At 43.9% G+C, this 12,562-nt stretch overlaps 1 protein-coding gene across 3 annotated transcripts in view; it reads left to right on the plus strand.

Moving 5' to 3' along the window:
- The window catches only part of carnmt1 (carnosine N-methyltransferase 1), a 35,952-nt gene that overhangs the window by 5,354 nt on the left and 18,036 nt on the right, over positions 1 to 12,562 (plus strand). For all 3 annotated transcript variants that reach the window (XR_005461604.1, XM_038804948.1, XM_038804949.1), the window contains 3 exons: positions 75 to 279; positions 2,947 to 3,113; positions 11,964 to 12,104. Coding sequence is in view for 2 of the 3 variants with exons in the window: in XM_038804948.1 (XP_038660876.1) it covers positions 75 to 279; positions 2,947 to 3,113; positions 11,964 to 12,104 (513 nt within the window). In the remaining variant the exon portion in view is untranslated. The remainder of the gene's footprint in view (positions 1 to 74; positions 280 to 2,946; positions 3,114 to 11,963; positions 12,105 to 12,562) is intronic.

Below are 12,562 nucleotides of genomic sequence, written 5' to 3' on the forward strand. Positions count from 1 at the left end.
GATATGTTTGTCAAAATGTGTTCCATTGTTCACAATTTTCCCTGCTCATTTTTCAATGCAACTTCACTTTCCAGGATTTATGCTCATGAGAGGGTAACTCGTTCAGAAAAGCAATTCCACTCCCTCCCAGCAGCTCATCGGAAGCTGCTTCCTAATTTCCTTCCTCACGTGAACAAATTAAGGGAGTGTGTTGAACATAACTACGAGATCCTGAAAGCAATTATTAATAACTGCAATCACATGTTTGAAAATAAGGAATATGGAGTTATAGATATGGAGGTAAGTGAAACACAAACATGGAATAATTTTGAAAACTCAGCTGCATGCAGCATTGGCTCAATTTGCATCTGCTTTGAATTCATACCAACTATCTAGTAGCTTATATATACATGCAAATAAATTTTCTGTATTGTACTTAACTTGGATTTTACTTAAAGGGATTTATTTTCCTGTACTTGTTAGCATAATTGTACAATATTCACAGTTTGTTCTATGAAGGGCAGTTCATACCTGGGAGTGTGCAAGTCGATGACCTTAAATCAAATATTTTATTGTCATCTAGACTAAAAGTTGATAACAGTCTATTAAGTCAAATACGATGTAGACAGTATTTATCTTTCAAGCATTAATGGTTGCGATATCACTTTAATAAATTGTGATCCCCAATGGATAATATTGTAATACCGTAGTGTGTATGGTATTGAGCATAAAAGTTGTCACTCCAAGGCCCTCAAAGTTAGCTTGTTTCAACCTGTATAGCATATCAAATGCTGCAGTTATCTTCAGTGTCCCTGCGTGACGAGGTGAAAAATTGGCCAAAGCTTCCACTTCAGATTGGTATCTCATGGCTTTTCCTGGAAAATGATCTTGGATAGTGTGAGGAAGACTAAGCACTACTCACTGCGTGATAAAATGTATCTTAGATGAAGTATAGAGTTTCACTGTAGCATTGCAAATTCAGAAGGATGCCATCTTCCTTCCACTCCCACTCCTTCACTGCAAAGTGCAGCATTTCCATGCTGCGTACAATTTACTTCAAATGACCAAATGAAAATGACATCCAAGGCATTTTGTGTTGTGGACTTGGACTGCTGTGTGCTGGATTAAAATTGTTCAATCATTCTCACGGGAGCACAGTAGTTCCACTGTTACTTCATAGCGGCAGGGTCCCAGGTTCAATTCCGACTTGGGTCAATGTGCAGAGTCTGCACGTTCTCCCTGTGTCTGCGTGGGTTTCCTCGGGGTGCTCTGGTTTCCTCCCACAAGTCCCGAAAGACGTGCTGTTAGGTAATTTGGACATTCTGAATTCTTCCTCTGTGTACTGAACAGGTGCTGGAATGTGGCAACTAGAGGCTTTTCACAGTAACTACATTGCAGTGTTAATGTAAGCCTACTAGTGAAAATAAAGATTATTTTCTTTTAAATTAAATTACTTGGGATACTCTGGCAGGTGAGACCTCGCTACATTCTTTATGGAGATGACACGTGGTGGTTGGGATAATAGTTATATTTTGTGTGACATTCAGAAAGCATTTGACTAGATGTAGCCAGTTGCGATTAGAGACGATTGAGGGGTATGGAATTAGTGGGCGAACATCAAGTTGGATTAAAAGTTAGTTAAAAGGCAGTAAATAGAGTAGGATCTGGGAGCAACTCCCCAAAGTAGGGTAGCATTGTGGATAGCACAACCGCTTCACAGCTCCAGGGTCCCAGGTTCGATTCCGGCTTGGGTCACTGTCTGTGCGGAGTCTGCACAACCTCCCCGTGTGTGCGTGGGTTTCCTCCGGGTGCTCCGGTTTCCTCCCACAGTCCAAAGATGTGCAAGTTAGGTGGATTGGCCCTGGATAAATTGTCCTTAGTGTCCAAAATTGCCCTTAGTGTTGGGTGGGGTTACGGGGATAGGGTGGCGGTGTTAACCTTGGGTAGGGTGCTCTTTCCAAGAGCCGGTGCAGACTCGATGGGCCGAATGGCCTCCTTCTGCACTGTAAATTCTATTTAAAAAAAAAAAAAGTGGTTGGAGTAAAAAGAAAGAAGGACTTGCATTTCTGTAATCCTTCCAGGACCATCAGACAGTCAAAGTGCTTTACAGAAGTACTTTTTAAAAAATGTAGTCACTGTTGTAATGTAGGCAATGTGATGTTGATTAAGGGGTAAATATTGGCCAGGGTGCCGGGATGACTCTCGTGCTCTTCTTCGAATTAGTGACATGGGATCTTTTACGTCAACTGGGGCCTTAGTTCAAAGCCTCATCTAAAAGATGACATCTCCCTGACAGTGCAACACTTTAAGTATTTCACTGGAATGTTTGCATAGATTTTGTGCTTAAGCCCTGGAATGGAACGTGAACCCACAGCCTTGTGAATCAGAGGTGAGAATGCTACCAACTGAATCACAGCTGATACTCAAGTAAGTAATGGTGTCTTACAGGGTTCTAATACCACTCACTATGTACATATGTTTTGAATGGAAGACAGCTGGATGATGTGGATAACAGTGGGGTTTTGGTTTTCAGATTCACAAGACTCTAAAAGCAACACCTTTGGCATATGAGATCAATTTTTAAAAAGCTATTTAAATACTGACAAAAGGCATAGAATATAAAAGTTGAGGGTTGTGAGGTTGTGGAATGCACCGTTGGGGTTAGTGATTGAAGCAAAGAACACGGCAGCATTTAAGAATATGTTCATTGTGTAGTTGAAGGAAAGTGGAATAAAAATATATAGAATGGGTCCAGGCATTTGGAATTACAGGGTACTGCTGGTGTGGAAGGTACACGCCAGTATTGAATGGTTGGTGTAAATGGCCTATGTTTGTGTTGTTTGTATGTAATTCATGCAATGAACTGGAAAATACGAACATTTAGGAGAGTTAAATCTAAAATTTTCCCACCAAATTTTGGAGTTCATTTAGTAATAAGTGATTATTTTTTGATTATAACATGTACAGGCTGACCCGGGACGATTAAAACCAGCATCCACCTTTGACATGGACAAACTGAAGTCCACCATTAAACAATTTGTAAGGGATTGGAGTGATGATGGCAAGGCTGAACGGGATGCTTGTTATCGACCAATCATTGAAGAAATCGTAAAACATTTCCCTCAGGAGAAATGGTACGGTATTGGTTCCAAAAAATGACATGTTTAGAACCCTGAATGAGAGATCAATTAAAATAATTTAATGCATCTATTAGCCTTTTTCATTTGAGCCCAATTTTCAGTTTAAGAGTTTAGCAGATTAGATTGAATGCATAGCCAGTGATTTGTACTGAGTTAGCTAATCTCAGTTATGACAACTGTGGGCCATCATAGCTGATCTCTGTTCCTGGTTAGAAGGAAAATAGCATTCAAAGATCTTGGTCACATTCCAGTGTTTTCTGTTGTAAAGCAGATTTGCGCAGAAATTGGTTGAGTTTTGTCAGCGTGGCCAAATAATTTGCCAACATTTGTTACCAGTACTTCCCACAGAACACATGCCACCTGGGGAGATACTTCCATGATGTTGTTTACCTTTCCTCAGCATAAATCATAATTTTCAGAAGTGAGAAGAAAATTGAAACATTAAACACTCCAAAATACATACTTGCAATAATAAAATGGCCAAACAATGCGTAGTTAACCAGGAGCCAATGTTGGTGAACCAGCACATGGGGTGTGGATGAATGGAATTTAGTGCGAGTTAGTACACAGGTAGTTGAGTTTTGGACAACTTCAAGTTCATGAATGCACAAGTCTGGCAAGAGTGTGTTAGAATAGTCAAATCTGGAGGTAACAAAGGCATGGATGAGGATTCAGCAGCGCAAGAGCTGATGGAAGGGCGAAGATGGGTCCTTGTAACCAGGTGGAAAAAGGCATTTTTAGCACCCTGTCAGGATATATGGTTAAAAGCTGATCTCATGGTCAAATATGACAAAAGGTTGCGAACAGCCTGGCTTAGCCTCAAACATTTGCCACGGAGAAGAATGGAGCCAGGGGGAAGGGAACAGAATTTGTGGCCGGTGCCAAAGCCAGTGGCTTCAATCCTCGCAATATTCAATTGAAGTAAATTTCTGCTCACCCAGTAACAAGCAGTTCTGAGACAATGGAGGAGCAGGCAGAGGTGGTAGCAAGGCAGAGCTAGGTGTCATCAGCATACAAGAGGAGAACAAAGAACAAAGAAAAGTACAGCACAGGAACAGGCCCTTCGGCCCGCCAAGCCTGCGATGACTATGCTGCCCATTTAAACTTAAAATCTTCTACACTTACGGGTCCGTATCCCTCTATTCCCATCCTATTCACGTATTTGTCAAGATGCCCCTTAAACATCACTATCGTCACTGCTTCCACCACCTCCTCCGGCCGCGAGTTCCAGGCACCCACTACCCTCTGTAAAAAAAAAAAAAAATGTTCCTCTAAATCTTGCCCCTCGCACCTTAAACCTATGCCCCTTAGTAATTGACCCCTCTACCCTGGGAAAAAGTCTCTGCCTATCCACTCTGTCTATGCCCCTCATAATTTTGGAGACCTCTATCAGGTCACCCCTCAACCTCCTTTGTTCCACTGAGAACAAACCAAGTTTATTCAACCTCTCATAGCTAAAAGACTTATGGTGTGTTCATGGATAATGTCAGGAGGGGCAATATGCAGATTAGAATTAGGAGGAGTCAGGTGATGTGAGCATGGGAGCTGATGTGTTTTCTCGAGCTCTCGCTCAATTCTTTTAATCCTTTATTTTATCCTAATGCACATTTTTGGAATATATGTTTTCTGCTGTGTCCCTGCATGATCCTGGTCAGAGTTTGGTGGTGAAGAGCCGAGTTGAATCAGAAAGAATCCTTCTTTGATTAGGGCGGTCGGAGATGGCTGGAGTGGGGTCCAGCTTGCAGTGGCGGTTTTGCTGGTGAGCGGACATGTGCCTTGGCGATGCTGTATGCATCGGGATGATGACCGCCATTGCAAATTATGATCTTGGCTCAGTGGTGCAGGTTTGTGTTGCTCACTTTGAACTGCAAAGTATCCTTGAGAGAAGGTTCGACAGAGTACATTGTATCTGGTCTTCGGGCTTGATTGGGGGCCTTAATCATTCGTCTTGGACTGTCCTGTCTGTGATACTTGTTGTGAGGAGTTGGAGGTGGGTTACAAACAGACTTTTAAATGATTTAACAAGGCAAAGCGAAGCTGGTTATTCAGCCTGGAGGAAATCTGAGGTTTAATAATATGCTATGTTAGCAAAATCTGTGTTAATCATTACAGTGGCAACAACGTTAAACTAGGTTCGGCTTGTGGTAAGCACTACAGAGTGTGCACACTGGCTATAATTGATCCTGGCGATTCTGACATCATCAGGAACATGCCAGAGTAAATCAGTGAGAAATAAACCAAACAACGACTGAAATATTTTCCAAATTAAATTATATTAAAAAGACAAAAAAAAATCTTTCCAACAGTTAATTCTGTTTGAATCTGATAAATTTCATATAATAGATTACTAAAACAGCCAATAATAACATATAAAAGCATTGTGTCCGTTTTGAAGCCAAATGTACTCTTTGGAACATAACCATGTAATGATAGATTCAAAAATAGTGGGGCACTCAAAATGCAGTTGGATGCTAGGCTTAGGTGAGTTAAGAACGAGAATGCAAAGCTTTGAAAAGTGAGTAACCTTTTCATGTTTACTTTTTCTTAACTGTCCTGACTCGAGTAAGTTTTAAAAAGTTACTGATTTTACAGTGTTCAAGTGCTTTTCCTTTGCACACATATCATATAACTGTATAATCGCACTTGTTTTCTCCCCTCAGAAGCTTCCCTCCCTCATCAGACCCCATATTTTCTGTGGTTAAAAAACCTGGGCAACCTGGTGTCAGTCTGTTCCTAATGGGTTTTCCCCATCTAATGCCAATAAGCATGTAAATTGTCATAGGAGATTCCCTATCTAATGTGTATTACTCTCCACATTGAACGTGTTGGCCTCAACTGTGTTTTTAATGTGTCACACCTGAGATTTTGCCTCAGTTTGTTTGGAATACAGATCTGCATTCTCTACTCCATAGTGACATGTTCATGTAGCCCAGTGTGTATCATTACTATGCAGCTCCACCTGGAGAAACAGTGTTAACAAGATTTGACTCAATATTTCTTCAGAAACTTGTGCATCATTAGTTATTTTCAATTTCCAAACTTCTGACTAAAATGTTGTGGCAAATGAGCAAACTATCACTTTTTTAAAAAATAATTTTTATTCCAATTTTCAACACGTTTTAACCAACAAAAACAGAAGAAAAAGAGAAGTAACAGTAACCCCCCCCCCCAACACAGAAACAATAAATTAACAAAAATAATTAACATGAGAACAAATACACATATCCAATAAAGGAAAAAAAACAAACACGCCCATTCCCCTCCCCCGGGTTGCTGCTGAAATTGACCACCCCCTAATGCTCCGCCAGGAAGTCTAGAAACAGTTGCCACCGCCGGAAGAACCCTTGCACCGCCCCCCCTTAGGGCAAACTTGACCCCCCTCCAGTTTGATAAACCCAGCCATATCATTGACCCAGGATTCCACGCCCAGGGGCCTCGCATTCTTCCACTGCAAAATAATCCTGTGCCGGGCTACCAGGGACGCAAAGGCCAGAATACCGGCCTCTTCCGCCTCCTGCACTCCCGGCTCCGCTGCTACCCCAAATATTGCGAGCCCCCAGCCCGGCTCAACCCTGGAACCAACCGCCCTTGACAGCGTCTCCGCGACGCCCCTCCAAAAGCCCTCCAGCGCAGGGCACGCCCAAAACATGTGGGTGTGGTTTGCTGGGCTCCCAGAACACCTGACACATCTGTCCTCTCTCACAATGAACCGGTTCAGCCTTGCCCCTGTCATGTGCGCCCTATGCAGCACCTTTAATTGAATTAAACTAAGCCTCGCGCAGGAGGAGGAGGAATTCACCCTCCCCAGGGCATCCGCGCACGTCCCCTCGTCGATCTCCTGTCCCAGCTCCTCCTCCCACTTGCCTATCAGCTCTTCCACCGAGGCCTCCTCCCCCTCCTGCATCACTTGGTAGATTGCCGAAATCCTCCTCTCATCAACCCACGTCCCCGAGAGCACCCTGTCCTGAACGCCCCTTGGCGGCAACAGTGGAAACTCCGCCACCTGCTGCCTGACAAACGCCCTTACCTGCATGTATCTGAAGGTGTTCCCTAAGGGAAGGCCCAACCTTCCCTCCAACTCCTCTAGGGTCGCAAACTTCCCATCAGGAAAAAGGACCCCCATCCCCCTGATACCTGCCCTGTGCCAGCTCAGAAACCCTCCGTCCATTCTCCCTAGTACAAACCGATGGTTCCCCCGTATCGGGGTCCAGACTGAAGCCTTCACCTCCCCACTATGCCGCCTCCACTGCCCCCAAATTCTGAGGGTAGGGGTCTTCTGCGCCCACACAAACCCCATAATACTCCTATTGACCCGCCTGAAGAAAGCCTTAGGAATCATGATAGGAAGGCACTGGAAGAGGAACAAAAACCTCGGGAGCACCGTCATTTTGACAGACTGGACCCTGCCCGCTAGGGAGAGTGGCAACACATCCCTCCTCCTCCATCTGCTCCACCAGCTTCGTAAAGTTGAGCCTGTGCAGGGCCCCCCAGCTCCTGGCTATCTGGACCCCCAGGTACCTAAAACTCCTCCTCGCCCTTTTCAGCGGTCCTGGTCCCCCGGATGTACTACGAACAGCTCACTCTTTCCCACGTTGAGCTTATACCCGGAGAAGTCCCCGAACTCCCTGAGAATCCTCATCACCTCCGGCATCTCCCCCCACCCCCCACCGTGTCCGCCACATACAACAATAGATCATCCGCATGTAACAAAAGCCGATGCTCTTTCTCCCCCCCCCCCCCCCCCCCCCCGCCCCCCTTCACTATCCCCCTCCAGTTCCTCGACTCCCTCAGCGCCATGGCCAGGGGTTCGATCGCCTGCGCAAACAGCAGGGGAGACAGGGGGCACCCCTGCCTCGTCCCCCGGTACAGTCGAAAATTCTCCGACCTCCTCCCATTCGTAACCACACTCGCCACCGGGGCTTCATACAGCAGCCTCGCCCACCTAATAAATCCCTCTCCAAACCCGAACCTTTTCAACACCTCCCAAAGGTATCCCCACTCCACCCTATCAAAGGCCTTCTCCGCATCCATCGCCGCCACTATCTCTGTCTCCCTATCCACCGCCGGCATCATTCTGACATTCAGAAGCCTCCGTACATTAACATTCAACTGCCTCCCCTTCACAAAACCCCTTTGATCCTCATGTATGACCTGCGGCACTGCGTCCTCCACCCTCCTGGCCAATACCTTTGATAGCAGTTTCGCATCCACATTCAGGAGCGAAATCGGTCTATATGACCCGCACTGAAGGGGATCCTTATCCCGCTTCAGGATCATTGAGATCAGTGCCCTAGACATCGTCGGGGGCAAAGCCCCCCCCTCCCTTGCCTCATTAAAGGTCCTAACTAGCAGCGGGCCCAGCAGGTCTGAAAACGTCTTGTAGAATTCAACCTGGAACCCATCGGGCCCCGGTGCCTTCCCTGTCTGCATGCTCCCCATCACGTTAACCAGCTCCTCCAGCCCAATTGGTGGCAAACTATCACTCTTGTACATATAATTTTATATATTGATTAGGATCTACACCTCCCGCTGCTCCATCTACACCTCCCGCTGCCGGGGGAAAGCAGGCAGCATAATCAAGGATCCCTCCCACCCGGCTTACTCACTTTTCCAACTTCTTCCATCGGGCAGGAGATTCAGAAGTCTGAGAACACGGACGAACAGACTCAAAAACAGCTTCTTCCCCACTGTCACCAGACTCCTAAATGACCCTTTTATGAACTGTCCTCATTAACACTACACCCTGTCTGCTTCATCCAATGCCACTGCTTGTGTAGTTACATTGTATATCTTGTGTTGCCCTATTATGTATTCTCATGTATTTTCTTGAATTCTGTTCAATTCCCTTTTCTTCCCATGTACTGAATGATCTGTTGAGCTGCTTGCAGAAAAATACTTTTCACTGTACCTCGGTACACGTGACAATAAACAAATCCAATCCAATCCAGGAGCGTCACAGTGGCCCGGTGGTTAGCCCTGCTGCCTCATGCGAGGACCCAGGTTCGATCCCGGCTCAGGGTCACTGTCCGTGTGGAGTTTGCACATTCTCCCGTGTCTGTGTGGGTCTCTTCCCCCAAAAACCCAAAGATGTGCAGAGTAGGTAAATTGGACATGCTATGTTGTCCCTTAGTTGGAAAAAAAATTGGCTACTGTAAAAAAAAAAAAAAAAAAATTTTAAACTAATTTGTTGAATGATATCAAAAATAAATAGGAACGTAGAAAATAATTTATGGCACAAACGGAATCATGTCTTTCCAGTCCAAAAAATACCTTTGCATCCTAATCCCACCATCCTGCTCTTGATGCATAGCTCTCTCTATGTTTGACTTTGTTAGAAGCCTTGCTAAAATTCCTATAGATTGCATTAAATGAGCTATCCACCTCAATCCTCCTTTCCAAAAATGTAATCCAGTTTGTCAGATGTGACATTCTTGTACCAAATAAATGCTATCTATCCTTAACTAATCCGTGCTTTTCTAAATAGTGATTTATATTGCCACTCAAAGTTTTTTTTCCAATAATTTGCCCACCTCTGAGGTTAAGCTGATTTTCCTATTATTACTCGGGTTATCCCTTCCTTTTCAAACAGTGGTACAACATAAGCAGCTCTCATGTTCTCCGGCACCATACCTGTGCCCAGAGAGGATTGGAAAATGATGCTCAGAGACTCCATTATTTCTTACCCTGCTTTTCTTAGCAGCATGTGATACATTTCATCCAGACCTGTTGATTTATCCACTTTTAAGGGTGCTAAACATCTTAATATTTCCTTCATTGTGTTCATGTATTTAACTTATCCAATATTTCACACTGCTCCTCCTTACTTGCGTCCACTTTGAAAACAAATGCAAAGCATCCATTAAGGATCAAGTCAAAGTCTTCCACTGTCATACACATTATTGGCTTGGATTGGATTTGTTTATTGTCACGTGTACCGAGGTACAGTGAAAAGTATTTTTCTGCAAGCAGCTCAACAGATCATTCAGTACATGGGAAGAAAAGGGAATTAAACAAAATTCAAGCTTTAGAATTAATTTTTAAAAGATTAGAACGAGTATAAGTTAAGTAAAAAGTGGATCTGTTGGGGAGAGCTTGCAGAGAGTCGCTTCGCTCCGGCGCCATCTTTGTGCCATCATGTCTCCAAGTGGCCCTACTCTTTTCTTATTTATCCTCATCCTTTTTGTGTATTTATAAAACATCTTTGAGTTTTCCTTGATTCTACTTTCCAATATTTTTTGTGCTCTCTTCTTGCTTTCCTAATTTCCTTTTTAATTTCACACCTGCACTTTCTTTGCGACAGAAAGCCTAAAAGAGGACTGTTGAGCTTTTGACATCTGATGTGCTCTGAATGCTCATTAGCATCTGTGGTCCTTAAATGGAATGAAGACTAAAAATTAGCCTCTCATTTACACATGGGTAGTCAGAAATAGCTTCTTGTTCAGATTGAGCCATGTGGACCAATTATAAGCCACGTTATTAGAATTAGAAACATGGGGCAGCACGGTGGCCTAGTGGTTAGCACAACCGCCTCACGGCGCTGAGGTCCCAGGTTCGATCCCGGCTCTGGGTCACTGTCCGTGTGGAGTTTGCACATTCTCCCCGTGTCTGCGTGGGTTTCGCCCCCACAACCCAAAAATGTGCAGAGTAGGTGGATTGGCCACGCTAAATTGCCCCTTAATTGGAAAAAATAATTGGCTAATCTAAATTTAAAAAAAAAAAGAATTAGAAACGTAAAAATAGGAGTAGGCTATTCGGCCCTTCATGCCTGCTCTGCCATTCAATATTATCATGGCTGATCCTCTATCTCAACGCTTTGCTCCCCACACTCTTCATACCCTTGCCACCTTTAGATTCTCGAAATCTATCTATTTAATTCTTAAATATATTCAGTGATTTGTCCTCCACAGCCTTTGGTAGAGAATTCCACAGGTTCACCACCTGCTGAGTGAAGCGGTTTCTCCTTATGTCAGTCCTAAAAGGCCTACCACATATCCTAAAACTATGACACCTTGTTCTGGACCCCCAGGCCTGAGGAAATAAAATCCCTGCATCCAGTCGGTCCAACCTTGTCAAAATTTTATATGTTTCAATTAGATAATTTCTCATTCTCCTAAATTCCAGTGAATACAGGTCCAGTCGATCCAACCTCTCGTCATTCAACAATTCTGCCATCCCAAGAAGCAGTTTGCTGAATTTTCGCTGCACTGTCTCGATGGCAAATATACCCTTTCTTATATAAGAAGACCAAATCTGCGCACACTGCTCCAGGTGTGGTCTCACCAAGGCCCTCTACTACTGTAGTAAGACATTGTTGCTCCTTCTACTCAAGTCTTGTAATGATGGCCAGGTGTGGCCTCACCAAAGCCCTGTACAGCTGCAGTAAGACATCCTTGCTCCTTCTACTCAAGTCTTCGTCTAATGATGGCCAGGTGTGATCTCGCCAAGGCCCAGTACAGCTGCAGTAAGACATCCTTGCTCAATGTACTCAAGTCCCCTTGTAATGAGGCCAACATAAGATGAAACATTGATGTTGTTGCATTATCAAGATAGTTGGTTCTAAACGATCAACTATGAATGATACCTTAGTTTTACAAGAATTTTAACTACATACACAGAAAACAATTGAAGTATAAATTTTCAAACAAGAAATGGATAAACATACCTACATTTGAAGGAGCAAAAATCCTTGTATTATTTTATAATTGCCAAAATGCAGTAAGGTACAAAACCTGGCTAATCCATTTGAACCATTTGATGTACACTGTGACTCTTGATAATTATTTAATTTACCAGCTAAGTCTTTGCATCTGAAATTAATTATGATATATTGCTCTTTCAATACAGCAATCCTGCTGACATGAACATACTTGTACCAGGAGCAGGACTTGGAAGACTAGCCTGGGAGATTGCTAGATTGGGTTATAGCTGCCAGGGTAATGAGTGGAGTTTATACATGCTCTTCTGTTCGCATTTTGTACTCAACAGGTAGAGTATGACTTCAGAATTTGCTATTGTTGCTCGTTATGTTTTCCCTTAAATTGCTCTGTTTTAATTACCTTTGCTCAAGAGTCGCCAGGTGTCTTTCTGATACCACCACAGGGTTCAAAGCCGAATACTGATCAAGACACATTTATTTACACACCCAGTCAATTATTACTCATGCACAAACTCTACTCACTAAACTACAACTACTACTAAAAGCCTATACTTAGCTTCAAGTGGCCCACTCAGTCAGATGAACAATGGCCGTTGTCCGGTTCTGATACTGCTGGCTTCGAACTGGTATAGAATAGTAGCTAGGAGCACCTATCTCGTAGCGTGCGTTGACCTTAGACTTACTTGGCTGGTGCTTGGCGGCCTCTCGTCGCTGAGAGCCAAATGCCAAGTTGAAGATGGAGAGGAGTAAGAGAGCAAACTGACCTTGGGGACTCTGTTTAATGCCC

The sequence above is a fragment of the Scyliorhinus canicula genome, chromosome 8, assembly GCF_902713615.1.
Source record: "Scyliorhinus canicula chromosome 8, sScyCan1.1, whole genome shotgun sequence".
Classification (NCBI taxonomy): domain Eukaryota; kingdom Metazoa; phylum Chordata; class Chondrichthyes; order Carcharhiniformes; family Scyliorhinidae; genus Scyliorhinus; species Scyliorhinus canicula.